At 37.5% G+C, this 21,672-nt stretch overlaps 1 protein-coding gene across 1 annotated transcript in view; it reads right to left on the bottom strand.

The window, feature by feature from the left end:
• Positions 1 to 526: 526 nt before the first annotated feature.
• Positions 527 to 21,672, bottom strand: part of CARNMT1 (carnosine N-methyltransferase 1) — a 40,249-nt gene continuing 19,103 nt past the window's right edge. Inside the window, exons 4-8 of the mRNA XM_049769760.1 lie at positions 11,786 to 11,926; positions 10,296 to 10,474; positions 7,540 to 7,653; positions 1,496 to 1,599; positions 527 to 669 (exon numbers count right to left, since the gene is read on the bottom strand). Of these exons, the coding sequence (XP_049625717.1) occupies positions 568 to 669; positions 1,496 to 1,599; positions 7,540 to 7,653; positions 10,296 to 10,474; positions 11,786 to 11,926 (640 nt within the window). The 3' untranslated portion in view covers positions 527 to 567. The remainder of the gene's footprint in view (positions 670 to 1,495; positions 1,600 to 7,539; positions 7,654 to 10,295; positions 10,475 to 11,785; positions 11,927 to 21,672) is intronic.

The following is a 21,672-nucleotide window of genomic DNA, read 5'->3' as shown; positions in this document are numbered from 1 at the left end:
TCTGAGAAACAAAATGTATGATGCTTCTCTAAATTCAGCTGAGCTGAGGGAAAAAAATAAAGTAACATGAAAAAGAAGAGAATGTATAGATTACTTAGGTCCATAAAAAAACTAAAGTCCCAATCCCAGATGTTGAATGTGACAGAAGATCTTTACACTCTTGTAAAATTAACAAGTGCAATGCATATGGAACAAAAATGAGACTGCTAATGGCGTTCAATACTGTTAGTCAACAACTATGGCAAACTTGCAACTGGTAGTTTCATGAAGACACTGGAGGTGAAGTTTTTCCAAGTGAAAGACAATTCTGGGCTTCAGGAAAAAAGTATACTTGAAGACATTTAATTTCCTCCATTTTACTTGTTTAGTACAAATGTGCATGGCATAGTATATTTCTGAAGAAAAAAACAATAGACATTAAGAAAATAGACGCTATTTCTAAACTTTGTTAGGAATAAGAAGGCACCACTGAGTTGAGGTTGTGTCTTGTCACTGTGATAGATGACGAGTTATTTCTGCATTTGCTTTTATTAAACTTTTTCCCCCTCATGATATCACTGGAGACCATTATTGTGGTTTACGGACCACAAATAAGACACATTCATAGTAGTATTTCATCATGGAGAGATCATTCACAGTATATGTTGACAAAACAGATTCTTTTTCTACCTGCAAATGCAAATAATTACAATCAAGCTGATGACAGTAATTAAGTGACATTAACAAAATGAGTATCTGGAATGAGGAGATACTGCTGAAACATATTCTTTATAGCAGATTAAACACAAAAATGATCCCAGATTACTGGCATAAATAACCCCAATTCACAAAGAATAGGGTGCTCATGCTCAGCTAACTCAGGATTCAGACTTTGGTAGTCTAGTTCCAGAATATTTTTTAAATGATTTAATTTCTTTTCAAATATGGGACCATTCTTAACAGGATTCTGGGGATACAGAACTGGATATGAAACTCAGGACCTTGTATATACACAATATTTTCTACCACATGGGCTATGTCATTGGCCCCTGCTGCTCAGGAATAAATCTGTTGCTTATTTTTTAGCTGAATAGGCTGCTTCTAAATAAATCTATAATTGATACACAATAGTAAAATATGCATAATCTTATACAATGAAAAATAACTGAACAATACAGTACCCCCTCCACTTAATTTAGATCTTGCCTAACCACTATCTGCTCAAAAGAACTTAAGTGTATTAAGAAAGTCTACAAAGGCCAGTACTATAGTGTCCAGATATTACATACAAAACCACGAACTACACTTTTCTCTTTACATATATATGTATGTATATATATATATATATATATATATATATTATCCTAAATCCTACTTCTAAAAGCCATGATTTTTTTTGATAAATAAGAACAGAGAAAGTAAGAGGTAAAATTAGTAACTGTCCTAATGTAATATAACTGTTGCTATTCAAATGCATTGGAAGATAAAATTTTGTAATACCTCATTCCACCCTTACCTCTACCTGGAATCCATACTGTAGAACAACATTTTTAATATCCTCATAGCTCAATTCAATGGAAAGTTCATTTGCCAAATTTTCAAAGTGATAAAGAAGAGGACCTATGGTTTAAATATACAATGAAAGAATACTTGAACATAAACATACACTAACAGTTGTGTTAAGACTAATGTGGAGTAAGATGAGTAGTGTATAGGACAAACATACAAAGGAAGAATGTATGTGTCCAAACAGGCCCCTGAAACTTTTACCCAGTAAAATTGACATTCAAATGTTGGGCCTACACTATGGGAGTCCCTCTGTTTATCAGTCTTCTCCATATTTCAGGTCTTATACTTAGACTCCTAAGTTCCTGAGGAAGCAATTGGAATAATATCAAGCTCCCAAATGCTGTAATTATGATTCCATTAAAGAAATATAAGCTACAACTAGACTATTACATGAAAAAAAGAAAAGCCTATGGGGCCAAAGCAATAGCACAGTGAAAGGGAGTTTGCTTTACATGCGTCGGATCCAGGACGGACCTTGCTTGGTTCAATCCCCGGCTTCCCACATGGTCCGCAGAGCCAGGAGAGATTTCTGAGCACATAGCCAGGTGGAAGTTACAGTCGAGACTTCTAGTGTGTGTGTGTGGGGGGGGGGGTAGGGTAGGGGGTGGAACAGACCCTGGCAGTGATGAGGGAACTCCCTATGTGGGGTATTGAGGACTGAACCTAGGCAAGCACTCTACCAACTGTATACTATCTCTCCAGTCCCCAAACAAAAATTTTGAGTTTGTTTCTTTTGGGGCCATGCTTAGTAGTATTCATGGCTCACTCCTAGTTCTGGGCTTGGGGATCATTCCTAGCTGTTGCTCAGAAGATTACAGGTAGTGCTGGAAATCAAACCACATATAGATAAAAGTTCTTGAAAGGAGCAAGAAAGATTAAAACTGACTTATATTAAGTACAAGTTCATATACCAGCTCTAATATGTACCTAACAAATAAGACACTAAATAAATGATAGCTATTACAGTTTTTAATAACATTGTTCTCTTACTCTTCTATTTATCCAAGGAACCAGCATGATCAAACCAGATTTTTAAAATTTCACCAGTCTCCTCCAGGTACTATCAACACAACACAATTACAGATCAAAACTGATCCAGACAGTCTTTCCATTATCTGTCAATGAGTTCATTATAAATCCAGAACTAAATCATCATCGCCACCCTCCCTCATACTATGTATTAATTACTGGCAATAAAAATAAGCCAACAGGACAAAGTTTTTGCTCCTCAAAGATTCTCCAATTCGGGCCAGAGTGATAGCACAGCAGTAAGGCGTTTGTCTTGCATGCAGCCAACCCGGGACTGACCCGGGTTAAATCACTAGCATCCCATATGCCTGACCCCCAAGCCTGTCAGGAGTGATTTCTGAGTGCAGAGCCAGGAGTAATCCTGAGCGCCACAGGGTGTGGCCCCAACCCCTCCCCCAAATTCTCCATTTGGAACATACTTAGGATTACTGAAGTTTTATTTTCTATTCTTTACCCATAATTTCTAGTAATGAAGGATACTTTTCAAAGGGATCAGTGCAAAGTGTGCAGTAAAAATTGTGCCTTGAACCATATGGTCCCCCAAGCATTGCCAGGAGTGATTCCTGAGAACCATCAGATGTGGCCCCAAAACAAGAAAGTGTGCCTTGCCTGCATAAAAGAGCTGGGCTCAATAAACAACAAACACTCTCTCTTCTCTCTCATTCCAGTCAATTTAATTCATTAGTTTATATTTGTGCTAATTTTCTGAGTATAGTAGCAATGATAATCACTCCTATTTACAGAGCACCTGTCATGATCATCCCAAAGCCTTTGAGGTCTTTTCATATGAAGGCAAAACCCCATAGCAGCCTTTCCCTCTTTTATTGTTGGTCATTTATGGTATTACCTGCAATATGCTCCAGTGTGTTTGGCACTCTTGAATATTAAATATAACTTTAGGCCTCTAAACTATCTCCCAGGTCCCTTTCCCACTTGAAAGCAACCGTCTCCATTATTTCAAAAGCCTTCAAACAACATAGTTTGATTACATCTACATAAGTGCATTTCAAAGATTCTTATATATTCAGATAAACTCCTTTTAAGTATTCCAACTGAATAGCTCAAAATTTCCCAAGTATATTTTGGCATATTCTAAAATCTTGCCAAAACAAGTTTTAATATAATTCATCCCAGTTTCTAGTTCTACTGGTCATTCCCTCAATAAAGCATTATAGTTCATTTAAACTAGATCAGTGTTACAATGCTCAATGATTACTTTTCTTTTTTCTTTTTTTTTTTTTTTTTTGGTTTTTGGGCCACACCCGGCGGTGCTCAGGGGTTACTCCTGGCTGTCTGCTCAGAAATAGCTCCTGGCAGGCACGGGGGACCATATGGGACACCGGGATTCGAACCAACCACCTTTGGTCCTGGATTGGCTGCTTGCAAGGCAAACACCGCTGTGCTCTCTCTCCGGGCTCAATGATTACTTTTCATGTAATTAACACTTTTTTAAACTAGATTATACAATAAATAATCAAGATTTAAATTTCCTTTTATTTTTTTTCAGACCACACCCGGCTGTGCTCACTGATCACTCCTGGTGAGCTCAAAGACTATATGTGATAAAGGAAAACTTGGGTCACTATGTGCACAGACTTACTATATTCCCCCTAGTCCTTTATTTTTGTAGTACATCATGATACGTATAATAGTTAAATGTACAGTTAGTATCTGTAATTTTCACACCAAAATAATGAAGAGTTGTGATGTTATGTATTATGTCTTCAATTATTATGTCTTCAATTAGGAATGATACTTTGACATTATCTCTGTACATATTTTATATTTCCCTTATAAGTTGAATTTCCAGATCAAACAGAATAAGCATTTTTATTCACTGATTTGATTCACTGCCCAAATGCAGTCCAAAGACATTGGACTGGGGCAATAATACAGAGAGTAGGGCATTTGCCTTATACATAGCTGAGCTACGTCCAATCCCAATACCCCAAGCCTGCCAGCAGTGATCACTAAGTGCAGAGCCAGGGTTAAGTCTTGAGAAACACTGGGTATGGCCCAAAAACCAAAGGGGGTTAAAAACAAGAATTGTAAGAATTTTTGTACATTTCACCACAGAAAAGGGGAGTTCTTACTTAATACCTTAGCAAATTAACAGGTCAGCAATTTTGGATAAAGAATGGCAGTTTCTTACACACAGGCATTCATGCAATTTCAGCACAAGGGAAATAAAGTGTGGCCCCACAAAAGTCTGTATTCACACTTAGAAAAACTTTATTCATAATGATATAATCTGGGAATAACCTCTATGTCCTTCAACCAAGGAATACAGAAAATATGATAGTCATACAATGGAATGTTACTCATCAATGAAAAGGATCAATGTAACAAGGATGAATTTCAAAAATATGATACTAAGTAAAATAAGCCAAAGAAAAGAAAACAAATGACAGGGGTATTACATGTATTGCATGCATCCATTAGACCCTCTGTTTGCTCCCCAGAACTGCATACTCCTGCCTTCAGCATCACAGCTCTAAGTTCTGATGACCCCCAGCATCACTGGATTCAATAATCACCACATTGTGGGACTTGAGCATTTAATCAGTTGACAGACTACTGGCCAGCAGTAGCCCTCAGACCCACTAAGCACTACTTAGAGGTATTAACTCACCCAAATAACAACCCAATTGGTACTATACTTCCACTTATATGACATTCTAAAGGGAAATTAATAGTAGTAAGACTCACAATTTAAAAAAAAAACCACAAAAAGAAATGTAAAAATTACAATAGTGGGGCCGGATCGATAGCACAGCAACCTCAGTTCGATCCCCAGCATCCCATATGGTCCCCTGAGGCAGGAGCAATTTCTGAGTGCAGATCGAGGAGTAACCCCTAAGAGGCACCAGGTGTGGCCAAAAAAAAGAAAAAAAAATGAAAAGTTGTTTCTGTAAAAGTTAAATTGAATACTTTGGAAAAATAAATAAAACTTTATCATAGGGGTTGGAGTGGTGGCGCTAGGGGTAAGGCGTCTGCCTTGCAAGCGCTACTAGGACAAATCGAGGTTCAATCCCCCAGCGTCCCAGATGGTCTCCCCAAGCCAGGAGTGATTTCTGAGCACATAACCAGCAGTAACTCCTGAGAGTCAAATGAGTGCCCCCCCCAAAAAAAAACCTTTACTATAACTCTGTATTTAAGATAAAGAAAAGAGAAAAAGTAGGGCCTCACATAGAAGGCAGGTGCTCTCTGTTCAGTTTCATCTCTGGCTCTATAATTAAAAAAAATTAATCACATAAACACAGTAACATTCATGCTGAGGTATAAAATGACCCAGTGAAAGAAAGACTGGGACAATCTAAGGCAATCAAAGAGTTCTGTCTGGGCTGTGAAGTTATCATCTGTTGCCTTTCTGCTATTTCACCCTACTCAGTTTCTTCAACTACAAAATAACAGTAATAATCATTTTACATACGCAAGATATTTTTAAGTGGTCAACACATTGCCTTTCCTATAGTAAGCATATAATACCATATGGGCGATATTTTTCAGTTATTTCTTGGGATTTTCCAAAGTTTCCCAAAATGACTTGTAAGCAATGATCTATGGAGAGAGATGGAGCTCAGCAGTAGAGCACCTGCCTTACATATGTGTGGCCATGGGTTTGATCCCTGACATGCTTGTTCCTTGAGCACTACCAGGAGCAACTCCAAAATACCTAGCAGAGAACAGACCCTGAACATCTCTATAAGGCACCCCCCCAAAAAAAAAACAAAAACGAGCATTTAATTAATAGAACCAGGCAACTAGAATAATTTTGAAAGTCAAGGACTGAAATATTATATAACAAACTTATCCATGGTATCTTGAAAATCTTTATATTCTAGCCTGAGAGTGTTTAACATCTATGACATATCTTAACAAAAAAAGACAAATATATTTACCCTGCTACTATTTTCCATTTGTTTAAAAAGGGAAGAAACTGGTAATTTCTCTACTGTTGTGAATAAGAGGAACCACACAACACTCCTCATTTATACTGACTAGTATAATGCAGTTTTCTGCATAAATAACATTTCATTTCTATTCTTTCTTACATTAAAATTTCACAAAAGTATACCAACTCTCTTCCCAATATGTGTATGTACTGGAGAATAAGTTCCATAGGAGATGTGCTTTCCCGAGTGTCTTAATATAGAAAGAAAATGGGCCAGAGCAATAGTACAGGGAGTAGGGTGCTTACCTTATACCTGGCCAACCTGTGTTTGATCCCCAGTATCCTGTATGATCCCTTGAGCACTACCAGGAATGATTACTAAGTGTAGAGTCAGTAGTGAGCATTAGCACAACTGTGTGTCCCCCTCTAATTCCCCTCCAAAAAAAAAAGAAAAAGAACAGCTTCTTAATGGAGTAGATGGCCTTCTCAATAGGGTAGAAATGGGCAGTATGAAGGAATAATTATCATCAAACTACTGATTATTATTCTTAGATATTATGACTGAAGACTGAAAATGCAGCTTAATGATGAGTGAAGGCTATGACTCTGAGGCCCTGGGTTTGAGCCCAGACTCCAAAAAGAAATGATTATCACTGCAGAAAGACTATATTAGTTTGAATATACAGAGATCTTTCTTATCTTATAATGGGACTATATCCAGATAACATTCTAGTTGAAAACACCATAAACTGAAAATACAAACTGGGAGCTCAATTGAATTGCCCAGCACAATGATAGTGCTTATATAATGATTTCATTTAAAGGTATAAGGACTTTCTGGTATGAAAATCAAATCACTGTAAAGTTCAGGAATTCTACTACTTTAGAAGGAGATAGTGAAGACTGTAGAAACTGCTCTACTAGATAGGCTGATACCTACAAGAAATGTGTGCGTTTTAAATGCATTGATACTATAATTACAACTTCATAAACATTTAGTATGTCAAGTTCCCAAATACAGACTATAATAACCAGAGTAAAATTGTATTAAGTACTAAAGAACTTACCTAAATTTATCCAAATTCCACCTGGCTTCAGTATTTTCCATATTGTGTCAATATAATCAATAACATTGTGAGCTGTGTCTATGAAGAAACAGGTAGCAATACAGTCCCAGGCATCTATTCAAGGAAGATCAAATTACTACATTTATTATGTTGGTTTTTTTCTTTTGGCAATTCTTGATAAAAAAAAAATGTTCTTTGGGGGCCAAAGCATACCTATCTTGGGTAGGGTGTTTGTCTTGCATATGGCCAACCAGGATTTAATCACTATAATGCCATGTAGTCCCTGAGTTACCCTTGAGCATCACTAGCCCAAAACAAAACAAAAAATATATTACCTCTTATAGAATATAAAAATTTCACTTCCATGTTTGGATATAGCTCAACTCTTCCAATAACCTACTATAATCAAGGTAACTAATCATTTGAGATATTTTCTGATTCATGAAACCTTTCTATTGGTAATTAATTTAGAAAAAACTTGATAGTCTTTACTGTATAAATCCTTATCAAATGGTTATAAAATTTTTGTGTAGCTTTAGTTTTCATTTAAAATTCATTAAGATTAATAGTCACCAAATTTTACCTTGTGATTTAAATTAATGTTATCAAGTTAGGCAGATTTCAAAGAGAATATGCACTTTTTTGATACATTCTCCACCTTGGAGGCTTGCCTGCATCTATCTCAACATGAGATGTGCAATTCCTCTCTCTTACTTTATAGTGGATTTCCCCCCAATTCCCACAAGTCTTAATTTAAGACATGTACATCTTTTTAGCCCCCTGAAGAAACCCATACTTTCTCCTGAACACATCTCTCCCTTCATATTTCTATATGAAATTTTTTCTAATCAAATCTAGCTTATTTCAAACAAACATATACTTTTCAATTCAGAAGTAAACGGCATCAAAACACATGTTTACCAGCACTTCAAATAACCTCCTATGAAAAAGTGTATTGTGGACAGTTGGAGATGGTTAATGGACGGGACTAAAAGATGCAGTTTGCCAAGGGTATTATCCTGGATTAAAATGGATGTTTACAGATACTGATACAGTAAAGGCACTTGATCTGCTTAAGGATCACCTTCACTGTTTCATCTCCCCAGCTTGTGTTCTAGAAAAGTCACATTTACTTACCTAAGTGATGTTTTCTTATTACTTCAGCCTTATTTTGAACATTGAAGTTCAGGGGAAAATAACTTACCATTTGTCACTCATCTGCTTCAATCCATCCTATACCTTCCTATCTCTCCCAAAAAGTAATTCAAAGTCCTGCTCTGCCCTACATGTCAACTTCACCAAATCCTCCCCAATTTGATTTTCCACCACTGTGCTCCACTGCCTACTACATCCAAACCAAACCTCTTCGTTGAGCAGAACCAAACCCCTCTCAACCACTATTATTTTGCCATTCCTTTTTGTCTGCAGCACAGACTCTCATATGACTGGTGTTTACATTTTTTGGGGTTTCTTTTTCTTTTTGGTTATTGTTTTGAGGCATACTGGGTAATGCTACTGTCTTCCCCTGGCTCTTCACCCAGGTATCTAATCCAGGCCAGCCACATGTAAGCAAGTGCCCTATCTGATCTACTATTGCTCTGGCTTTTACCCAATTTTTAACATTTACTCTAAGAAAGGTCTTCCCTGAAAACTTCCTACAAAATAGAAGTCCTCCTCCTTTTACATTCCCTTTTATCCTGACTTATTTTTCTAAAAAAAAAAAACAAAAAACAAAAAACAAAAAACTCATGATTTTGTTATTGTTTTTCCCTCTCTAGAATGTTGTTTCTGACATATAAGGACATTACCCATTATTCATTATTCCAATGCTTAAAATTTACTTGGTACTAACAATTGCTCAGCAAATACTTGTTTAATGATATCAAACCGGATCCCTCCTGGGTCAGTTGCATGCAAGTTCAACAATTTTCTAGGCTGAAGTCTAGACTTAACAATGTATGAATAATAGAGCCTTCATAATCTGAAATTAACCTACCTTTCTATTCAGCATGAAATAAATTCTCAAACCTCCCTTTCCCTTCCAATTATGCTAGTCTACTATGTACATTTAATCTTATTAATTCATATTTTTATGCCTTTTTCTGAATAGAATGATATTCTTCCCTTTCCTTCAAATGGGAGCCTTTGCACAAAAAAGCTCCATTCTTGAAGTATGTATTTCCACCTTTATTCCATTCTTTACTAATCTAGACTCTATTTACAAATTGTCTTGTATTAATAGTCCCTACAGATCATAAATTTTATAATCAAGGATATTGTATACTTTATTTTTGTCAGGAAGTCATGCCTGGTGATGCTCAGATTATGCAGTCCTTGGGATCAAACCTGGACTTCCAGCATACAAAGCTTGTACTAGCCCTCTGAATTGTATTTCTAGACTCTCATACTTTCCTTCCTTATATTTCCTATTACTGCCTCACACATAACCTTGAAAATGCTCTAATTGGACCAGAGATTTAATACAGGAGGTAAGCTTCTTGCTTTGCATGCAGCAGCCCCTGCTTTGAATCCGTGAAACCACTTGTGATCCTGTTAGCTTATGCACAGAGTATCAGGTATAGCCTCTGAGCACTGCTCAGTATGTCCCAAAAAGAAACAAAATTCTCCAAAATGCCACTAAAGAAAATTTATATACTACCACAAAAATAAAGAACCAAAACTCTGGCTTAGCATACATAAGATTAAGAAATTTAGAATAAAAGACAAGATCTTTAGAATGGCTGCTTTGGACTTACTGCATTCTGAATATATCTCCTGAAAATCTCCTGCGGTCATAGAAAAGTTAGAACCAGAAGGAAGACTGTGGGGATCAACATCAGGGAAAAAGATGGGTCGAATCTGGTCAGCCGACCTCCGGTTATTGCTAAACTGATGAATCCAAGGATAAAGCTTATATTTATTAATTTCAGAACATCTGTAAATATGAGCATAAAATTCAGTGTTAACTAAGCATTTTAACCAAGAAAAACTAATGTAAATACTAAAATATAAAATTTGCTTGAAGGTTTAATTACATAATTTTTTAATATATAAGTTCTAGTAATTCAACCCACGCTACTCCGAAAAAGTACATATACACATATAGATGAATAATCAAGGATGAGTTAAGAGACGGGAAGAAAATTAAAGTACATTCAAAGATATACATATGGTATTCATTTAAATTCTCTTTTGGGGGGGGCCACACCCAGTGTCATTCAGTGGTTACTCCTGGCTATTCACTCAGAAATCGCTCCTGGCTGGGGGACCATATGTGATGCTGAGGATTGAACCCAGGTCCATCCTGGGTCAGCCAAGTGCAAGGCAAATGCCCTACCACTGTGCTATCGCTCTGGCCCCTCGTTTAAATTCTTGAAAATGTATTACTGAACATCAAATTCAAATAAGTCACAAATATTTCCCTCCAAAAAATGTATTGACTTTGCTTTGTATTTTAGTAATTTTGTAAAATCCTTCCTTATTTTGCCTTCTTATCATCCCGACTCATACAGTCATCAGAGACATATTACTTTTATTTTCCCTCTCACTGGCCTCAAAGACAAAACGGAATATAAAGTAAAATCTCACAATTATTTCTCACTATCTTCTAAAAGACCAAGAAATTCTGTGAGATTTTTTTCCATGTGAAAATATTCCATGAGGAATATTTTGCCAGATACTAAGAATCTGATTAAGGAAGGGGTGGGGGTGCTGTTATTGCTAACACTACTCTTTTCTACTGGAAAAACCATTTTTAAAAAACAGGGGCCAGAATAATAGAACAGCAAGCAGGGCATATGGCTGACCCAATTTCAATCTCCAGCATCCCATATGGTCCCCTGAAAACCACCAAAAGTAATTCCTGAGCACAGAGCCAGCCAGGAGTAACCCCTGAGCACTGTTGGGTATGATCCCAAAACAAACAACAACAAAAATGAACAAAAATACTTTAAGAAACAATAAGAAAATACACTTGCTTAGATCATACTTAATCCTAAAAATTATGGTCAGAAATCCTTCAAATTCATTAAATGCCCAATCACTTTCATAAAGCCACTTAGCCAGCATAATTCAACATTCTTATCATTAGGCAACTGGTTAGAGAAGTGATTTGTGTAAGCAATTTGATTTTAATAAGCAATATACATCTTAATCACTTAACTTCAAATTCGGAATGGTTTAAAAAATAGAAATGTTAATCTGATTCTAAGAAAATTACACTTTCAGAAAATAGAAAATTAAATACCTGTTGAGTACAAAGTTGGAAGAAAAGAGCATAAAAAAGCTCCATTCATTTCCTTGACAGGCATATCCTAGCATAGCTATTTCCCAGGCCAGTCTTCCTAGTCCAGCACCAGGTACCAGAATATTTACTTTAGAAAGATCCCTGAAATGAAATAAAGCAATTATGTCCAATTCCTTAACATAAAATAAGAAAGATAAAATCTACATTAACAACTAAAAAGCTTAAATATTAAGAATGACTATTCTCAAGATTTTGACTTCTTAAAATTAAGAAGTACTTCTAAATATCTATAAAATATGGGTATAATGAAGTACATGGTCATATGTCAAATTCTATTTTTTTTTAATTTTACACTTTGTGTTTTAGAAAAAATGGTATGAGATATCTAAACATTTATGAATTCACTCATATTCCTTGCAGCTGACAAATGATCCACTATCTCTGAAAGACATATTTTCCCAAGGGGAAATATATATAAATATATATAGTAAAACAAATAACTTTCTGAATTCTTGGGCCAATATAATCATTTAACTAAAAATATGATAGTTTTCTCGGGGTGGTGGTGTTTGGGCCAAACCCAGCTGTACTTAGGATTTATACCTGTCTTTGTGCTTGGGAGAACTCAGGACCCACATATATTGTCTGTGAGTAAACCTGGATTGGCACAGCTTAGGTAAGTGCCTCACTCTCTGTAACATCTCCAGCTCCTATACAGTTTAATGTGACAGATGTCTTTAAAATGCTAATATATAGGGCCTAAAATAAATGACAGTAGAGAGGATGGCCTTTACCTTGCATGCAGCCAACCTGGATTGGATAATCAACATCCTATATAATCTGTCACCTAAACCCAATCAGGAGTGATTCCTGAGTCCAGATTCAGGTATAACCCCAGATTCAGGTATAACCCTTGAGCATTGCCAGTTGTGACCCAAAGCTTAAAAAAAAAGGGTGGGGGCAAAATAAAATGTTATGTATTTCAACTAGACGGGGATAATCTCATTAGGAAACTAGGAAACGGCTAATTGAACAAATATATGCTGCCAAATATATCACACCAAAGAGACTCATAATCAAAAACTATTCTCTACTTCAGGGGCCTCAAACTCAATTTACCTGGGGGCCGCAGGAGGCAAAGTTAGGGTGATCCTTGAGTGCAAAGTCAGTATTAAGCCTTGAACATTGGGGGGTGTGACCCAAACAACTAAAAACAAAACAAAAAAAAGATTCCTCTAGGGCAGGGCCACAAAATGTTGTACGGAGGGCCACAAACGGCCCACGGGCCGCGAGTTTGAGATCCCTGCTCTACTTATTAGCAATATACTATCTCAAAAATTTCCTTTTCTGTAAGAGTAGCCGTTCTTCCTTTTACTGACTACGATTTACAAAGTTGCTCATAATACAGTTGTTTTCAGTATTCAATGTTCCAATATCAAATCCCACCACCAGTGCAAACTTCATTCTAAAATGTTCCGTTTCCCACTCACCACCTAAGCTACCCCCATAGCAGGCAAAAACAAACTTACTTCATATTGCTATGATAGAAAGGCAAATGGAATTATCAAACTATAATTCCATAAATGTCAATTTTTGATCATTGTTTTATCTCATTATGGTGCTCCAAAGTCACTGTTTAAGGATTTACTAAGCTGGTTGGTGTTAGTTGAGTCTCTGTGTAACTTTCCTCCTCACTGAGCTTAGTGGCCTTCTATGAAACTTCCCATTAAACTTTGCTCCTCAAAGGAATGTCAGTACTACAAAATTTGAAGAGGCTGCATGTTCAAGGAGCTGTGGAGCTGAAGCAATTTGGTGGCTTGGTGAGGTTCTGTTGTGTAGCTGGGCCATGTCTATACCAGAGGGGATCAGTGTGGGTGGGGACTATAAGACCTTCTAGCAAAAAGGAGAATTTTCCCACCCCCATTTCAACTCAGGCTTAAAACAGCCATCTACCTGGGACAATTATGCTCTTTTCAAGATTACAGATGGGACATTTCCCCCCACATTGCAGCTGAGGGGAGGTGGTTTGGGGGCCACATCTGGCAATGTATAAAATTTACTCCCAGCTCTGTTCTCAGAATTCATTCCTGGCAGTGTTCAGGGGACCTATGATGCCAGCAATTGAACCCAGGTAAGTGGAGTGCAAAGCAAACTTTGGCTTGTTACATTATTGCTCTAGCCCTAGAAGACAGGACATTTCAATATCAAAATTTAAAATATATCTCTTGAAAACTGTTGTCAGATGTGAGTGGTGGCTGCTGGGCTTTCAGGCGGAAAGAGATGTCTGCCTACCCCCTTCCAAGAAAACCCTGGAGGTCTCAGCTTATCATATTTATTCAAGTACAATGCACACCCATGTATAATGTGCACCCCTAATTTTCTATTAAAAATCAGTATAAAATTTTGTTTCACACCAAGCATTGTAATTGACAAAAAACGTTGTTGAACACGTGCGGCCATGATAAAAATCATTTACTGACAATGTAAATAAACTGGTATAAACACAACACCAAAATAAAATTACTGGTAACAATATTCATTTAAAATGTTTCAAAGTCAGATTCATCATCAGATACACTAAAGAGTTGTTCCCATTCTTCTCCGGTTATTTTCATCAGTGTCCAGTTGGCAGGAACATCTGTTTCTCCAGTTTCTTCACTTTCTTCTGAGTCTGAATTCCACAGCAGGTTGTCTTCTGTGCTGTCCATTTGATTGCTGATGCCTATCTTCAAAAAACTCTTGATCATTTCTTTTCGTATGTCTTCCCATGATGTTTTAAACCAAGATGTCACGAGAGATAGGCCAGGATTTTTGAGGTTTTGTTTTTCTTCGCCCTCTTGTACAGTACACGGCTGCAGCCCGAAAAAAGCTCAGTGCGAACTCACAATTCGCCTGTGCTCTCATGGACCAGCTGCCACTGCCACACCACCCAGCCCTCGTTTATAACGCACACCCAAACTTTGATTTTTTTTTTTGGTAGAAAATTCTGCGCATTATACTTAAATAAATACAGTAGATGGCTATACCTGGGACAATTTAGTTTTAGTGACATCACATGTTTTCTTTTTCCCTCTTCTCCCTTCTCTTCTCTCTCGCTCTTTTTCTCCTTCCTGCCCTCCCGTTCCCTCTCCCTCTCCCCCCACACCCAGTGACACAGGTTTGATCCCTAGAAGTAATTTCTTAACATAGGGCCAGAAGTAACCCATGAGCACCACAGGATGTGGCCTGGAAAACAAAAATAAGTAAATGAGCAATAAAAAAACTTCTGCCATGAAAATTTCATGACCAGAGCTGAAACAATAGTACCACAGATAGAGCCTAAGAAGGGTTTAATCTGTCATCCCATACAATTCTCTGCACCCTGTCAGAGTAACTACTGAGAGCCAGGAGCACTATCAAATGTGAACCACACAAAATTAAAAAAAAAAAAAAGTCCCTGACTAGTCCAAGGTGATAGCTCAAAGGTTCAATCCCCAATACCACTAACCATATGGACCCCCAAGAACCACTGGCAGTGATCTATGAGTACTGAGCAAGGGGAGTAGTCCCCAATAACTGCTGGGTGTGGCAACAACAGAAAGACTGTTATAGGATGCAGAACATTTTAGGATGCAGAACATATCAGGCCTTATTTCGAGTTAGTTAAGATTACGAGAAAGTTACCACTTACTTTTATAAAAAATATTTCAGTTGACAAATAAAAGACATTAGAAAAGAGTCTCCAGAATTGAAAAGAAAAACAAAGATTAAGAATAAAGTAGTAAAGAACAGAATAATGAGAATCTCCCTCTAAATTTTTATTTCTAAATACTTTTTATTCCTATTGGGCTTCACATGATTTATATTAACAGTATAAAGAACTAATTATAACGTAAGGACCGAAAAAGACCCCTCCATCCCCACCTCTATTTGAAGAACCCATAGATAACCTTTGAGCTCCAATTATGCCCCCGCACTTTTTTGGACAGTGTTAGGGGTTGAATCCAGGGTCTCACACGTATGTTCTATCACTAAGCCAAATTCCCAGCCCTACTCCAAGTATATTACCAGCAGTAAGTTTGTTTCTTCAGTTTTTTTTTTTTCTTTTTAAGTACATACAGAATGACCGTCTGTATAGCAAAAGATTAGCAAACTTTTAAGACAAAATATTTTCTTAGATCAACATGATATTGGACTGACCCCTGGTGGTAGAAGTCTGAAAAACTTTTGAGCACCGAAGAAATGCTAGGATCATTGCATTACAGATTTCATTGTTCAAAGTAATAAAAGCCACTCACGTATATAATTGATTTCATTTGTTTCTATTTACTTGTTTATTTGAATAAGAAAATGTGAAATATGTCTGCATTTGGCCAGCTCTATAGCCTCACTCTATTCTTGAAAAATGCAAACCAAGCCATAAGAATCATGGGGACACTGGCCACATGGGTGAAGGCTGGCAATCTAGGGAGGTGAGGAGAGTCATGCCCCTGCCCTGAAACCATGCCAGCTATACACCCCCCCCAAATGCTTCTTTGCCAGTGGTCCAGTTTCACCACTTAACCATGATCTCTACAGAGATGCCAAACTTACCCAAACTCCAGGTATGCCGATATTAAGGCTGACAGCACCAGGACTTTTTTGGAGTGAGTACAGGTATCCTCCTTCCCCACCCCCAACCCTTACCCCATGCCACCTGGTACTTCAGGAAGCCCTGGCAGCAAAAATCACATGTCACAAAAGCTGCAGTATCAGTCAAAGAGCTTTGAATTCCTCCTGGACCACACAGTTGTATATGTGGCCACATGACAACTCCAATTTTTTCAATACTTTCACCCCAATAGGAACACACCAACTTAGACATCAACAAGGACTTGAAGTCGCCTAATATTCAGAAACAAGTAACAGATCAACAAGCAAGAGCTTAGTAAACCTTCTGACAATGACTTAACCTCATTGTGAGAATAATTTTCACAAATTTTCTTGTTGCTGTACTTTTAAATCTTTTTTTCCATTTTTTGGGGGGAGGGTCACACCCAGCAGTGCTTAAATCTTTTTTTCCATTTTTTGGGGGGAGGGTCACACCCAGCAGTGCTCAGGGGTTACAATCTTGGCTCTATGCTCAGAAATTGCTCCTGGCAGGCTCAGGGGACCATATGGGATGCTGGGATTTGAACCACCAACCTTCTGCATGCAAGGCAAACACCTTACCTCAGGGGTCTCAAACTTGCGGGCTGTTTGCAGCCCTCCCTGTTTGCGGCCCTCCGTACATTTTGTGGCCCTGCCCTAGAGGAATCTTTTTGTTTTGTTTTGTTTTAGTTGTTTGGGTCACACCCCCCAATGTTCAAGGCTTACTACTGACTTTGCACTCAAGGATCACCCCAACTTTGCCTCTGTGGCCCCCAGGTAAATTGAGTTTGAGACCACTGCCTTACCTCTATGCTATCTCACCAGTCCCTTTTGCCATTTTTAAAAGTAATTTCATTTTTGCTTACCTGTAAACAAATGTATTATATGTAACTATGTAATATAAGGTCTTTAAAGAAGAATCTATATCTTTAAAATGTTTATTACATTATATTTCTGTTTTAATAGTCTGGTCCATGCATAAAAACCATTAAAAAATAAGACATTGAGCTATAATAACTGAAATAATACTACAAACCATTTTATGAGTCTTTAAAACAGAACATATTTTGTTACAGAAATGTTATGTTACTACATAAGCACGTAGTTCATATAAGTAAAAAAAAAAAAATTAGGCCGATGTGCAAAAAAGTGAGCTCGGACCTCCATCTAACACCATGCACAAAGGTCAAATCCAAATAAGACCTTGATATCAGATCTGGAACCATAGGTATATTGAAGACAACGCGGGTAAAACACTCTATGACATAGAGACAAAAGGCATTTTCAAGGAGAAAACACCACTGTAGAAACAAGTGAAAGCAGAGATAAACAAATGGAACTATATTAAACTGAGAAGCTTCTGCACCTCAAAGGAAGCAGTGACTAGGATACAAGGGCCACCCATGGAATGGGAGAAATACCCATCAGATAAGAAGCTAACATGTAAGATATATAAGGTACTATCAGAACTTAATTAAGAAAAAAAAACATTGAGGGGCTGAAGAAATAGCATGGAGGTAAGGTGTTTGCCTTGCATGCAGAAGGACTGTGGTTTGAATCCCGGCATCCCATATGGTCCCCAGAACCTGCCAGGAGTGATTTCTGAGTGTAGAGCCAGGAGTAACCCCTGAGCACAGCCGGGTGTGACCCCCCTCAAAAAAAGATAGAAAAAAAGAAAAATATTGAAGCCCATCAGAACATGGGAAGTGAATAGATACTGCCTCAAAGAAATATAAATGGCCAAAAGACACATGAAAAAATGTTCTACATTACTAATCATCAGAGAGATGCAAATCAAAACAACAATGAGGAACCATCTCATACCATAGAGACTGGCACACATCACAAACAACCAGAACAACCAGTGCTGGCAGGAATGTGGGAAGAAAGAAACTCTCATTTACTGCTGGTAGGAATGCTATCTAGTCCAGCCTTTCTGGAAAACAATATGGAGTCTTCAAAAAACTGGAAATTGAGCTCCCATATGATCCAGCTACACCACTCATAGGGATATACCATAAGGAACACATACATACACATACACATACACACACACACACTACAAAAATGCCTCTATACACCTATATTCATTGCACTGCTATTTACAACAGCCAGACTCTGGGAACAACCAAGATGCCTGACAACAGATGAGTGGCTAAAGAAACTGTGGTACACATACACAATGGAATATTATGCAGCTGCCAGAAAAAAGAAAGTCATGAACTTATCCTACGCATAGATGAACATGGAAACTATTAAGCTGAGTGAAATAAGTCAGTGGGACAGAGAGACACAGAATAGTTTCACTCATCTGTGGGATTTAAGAAATATAAAAGACAGTATGTTAATTATACAGAGACAATAGAGTTGAGGACTGAAAGGACCAGCCCACAATATGAAGCTTACCACAAAGAGTGATGAGTACAAAAAGAGAAATAATTACATTGACAAGTATCATAACAATGGTAGTGAATGAGAAATAAAATGCCTGTCTCAAATATAGGCAGGAAGAGGGAGATGGGAGCATTGATGGTGGGAAGGTTGCATTGGTGTAAGGGAGTGTACTTTTTTATGACTGAAATCCAACTATAAACATGTTTGTAACCATGATGCTTAAATAAGAATATTAATTTAAAAAATTAATATAGTGGGTAGTGAGGGTACTTGCCTTGCATATGATGACCTGGATTTGATAACTGGAACATGAGTACTGCTGAGTGTAGCCCAATCCCCCGCTTCTAGTTAGAATAACAAATTTATACCAGCAATTATCTATCAGCAAAGGGATGAATGTGCAAGACAATCCATCTGTAATGTTTCTTTAAAAATACACAAAATTTTTCCCTAGGGCCTGGAAAAATAGCATAGCAGGTAGGGCATTTGCCTTGAGTATGGCCAATATGGATTTGACCCCAGCATCCCATATGCTCTCCCAAGCCTTCCAGGAGTAATTTCTGAGTGCAGAGTCAGGAGTAAGCCATGAGTGCCACCACCTGGTGTGGTCCAAAAAGCCAAAACAACAAAACATCAAAGTTTTCTAAAGCACATATGAAAAATATCATCTGTTATGTGCAAAATAATTAGGGGGCTGTTTGAGGACTCACAGAGCAGTGCTCAGGGCTTACTCCTGGCTCTGCACTCAGGGATCACTCCTGATAGAGCTCCTGTTAATGCAGTGGACTGAACCTGAGTCCATGTGAAAGGTAAGCTCCCTATCCACTGTACTATTACTCCAGCCTGATTTTTAATTCAAAACAGTTAATGGTAAGTGTCTATACCTATACAAATATAGTCCCAACTGACCTCTTTTTCTACCAATATAACAGAAAACAAATGTCTCACCAATTTCAGAAAATTTTTTGTCACTGTAAACTTTTAGTTCCCATAAGTCATAAAAAACTATTTAAATTATCACTTTTCTATGAAGTGTTTCTTAAGCATCCCAGGCAAAGCTTAAATTCATTTCTTTGTGCTATCAGCAGTTCATTAATATCTCTTAATAGGTAGCTTATATATCAAGTTTTTCACTTTACTTCTTTCACTAATACAGGGGTAACTATGATCCACAAACCAGTCACCTGTTTGTATATATAAGATTTTATTGGAATAAAGCCAGACTCCTTCACTTATTTGCCTGCAGCTGCTTTGCCACAACATAGCTGAATAATCCCCAGAGAAAAAAATGCCAGCAAGATATAAAATGTTGACTCTGGCTCTTCAACGTTTGCCAACCCGATTTTATACATCAGAACCTATTTCTCTAAAGTGGTTTTCTCAATCTGATTTGAGTGGTAATTATTCCATTGCATGACTATAACGGTGTGGTATATCAAAAACCTACTATAAATATATTATCTTCAATTTTTATATTAAAATACCCTTGGGTCAGGAAGATAGCGCAAAGGCATACCATATATGCTGAAACCTAAAGTTCAATCACCAGTAATGCAAGGTCACTCAAGCATTTCTGAGTATAGATATGGAGTCCTTAAGCACTACTGGGTGTAGCCATGATAGTCCCCATCCCCATCCAATCATGGTGGTTCCCAGTATCATAAGACTAATCAGCTCTGTACGTTCAGGCTCAGTGGTAGCTGGAGATGAAGAGAGGAGCCCTTTGGCCTTCAGCATGGTCTGAGAGAAAAATATCTAGTATCCTCAGCATAAAACATTTTTCATCAGTGGGTACATCTGAACAAAACTTCCTCCAAAATGAAATACAAGAATCAAAAAAATAAATATTAGGGGTAGGAGAAAGCACAGCTGGTAGGGGACTTGCCTTGTATGTAGTACAACTGCTTTCAATCCTGGGCACTTCCTATTGTCCTCACACACATGCTAGAAGTGATGCCTGATTAAAGAGCCAGAAGTGAGCTCTGGACAAAGTTGGTGTTGCCCACCCTCCCTGCCAAAAAAAAAAAAAAAGATAAATATATGAATATTAAGAAATATTTCTAGATTGCAAAAATTTTACTTAAAACCCAACAAATGAAAGGCTACTAACTACTAAAGTGGTGGGCACTCATCATAATGTAAAAGTATTTTCTGCTTCTTCTGGAAACCTAATGAAAGACTATCCTATACTTTGTCCTAGGATCGGGGCAAAAACCAAGACCCCCAACTACAGAAGACTGATTAAAAAAGTGATGGAACAGAACTTCTAGAACCATAAAGAAAGACTCAATACTAGTCTCCATGCTTTGACCTGTGCAAATACCAAGATATCTAGCTACAGACGCCTGATTTTATCATCCACGATGGAGTGGAGTTTCCAGACACCACAAAGGAGATCTAGGGGAGAGTAAAAGAACATGTACAGAGCCTGTAGTTATTCCCATGACAGTATACTTCAAGGACAGAGAAACCCTGTATATCTTAGGCCAAGGGAATTCCCTTTCTAATCTCCCCAATATTTACTATACCCATGCAAAAAAAAAGAGAGAGAGAGAGAGAAGCACAAATTAATTTTCTTTGGTTTTGTTATTGTTGCTGTTTGTTTTTTTTCCCCCCATGGTGTTTTTTGTTTGTTTGCTTTGTTTTTATTTTAGGGCTGTGGTTATTGTGTGGTTGTGGTCTTTATTGCTGTGGTGCTTTTCGAGTTTTTGATTTTTTTATATTGTTATTATGTTTTTCTTCCTTTTTCCCTTTCTTCTCTTAAATTGATATTTATAGCCTCTAGAAGGACTCCTCCCATTTTTTACTTGTTTGACCTTTGCCCCATTTTATTATATTTTTTTTTCTTTCCTTCAAACAGAACCACATAACTTGAACCATCTTGT

The sequence above is a fragment of the Suncus etruscus genome, chromosome 3 (genome assembly GCF_024139225.1).
Source record: "Suncus etruscus isolate mSunEtr1 chromosome 3, mSunEtr1.pri.cur, whole genome shotgun sequence".
Lineage (NCBI taxonomy): Eukaryota > Metazoa > Chordata > Mammalia > Eulipotyphla > Soricidae > Suncus > Suncus etruscus.
This window is presented reverse-complemented; position numbering and strand designations above follow the sequence as displayed.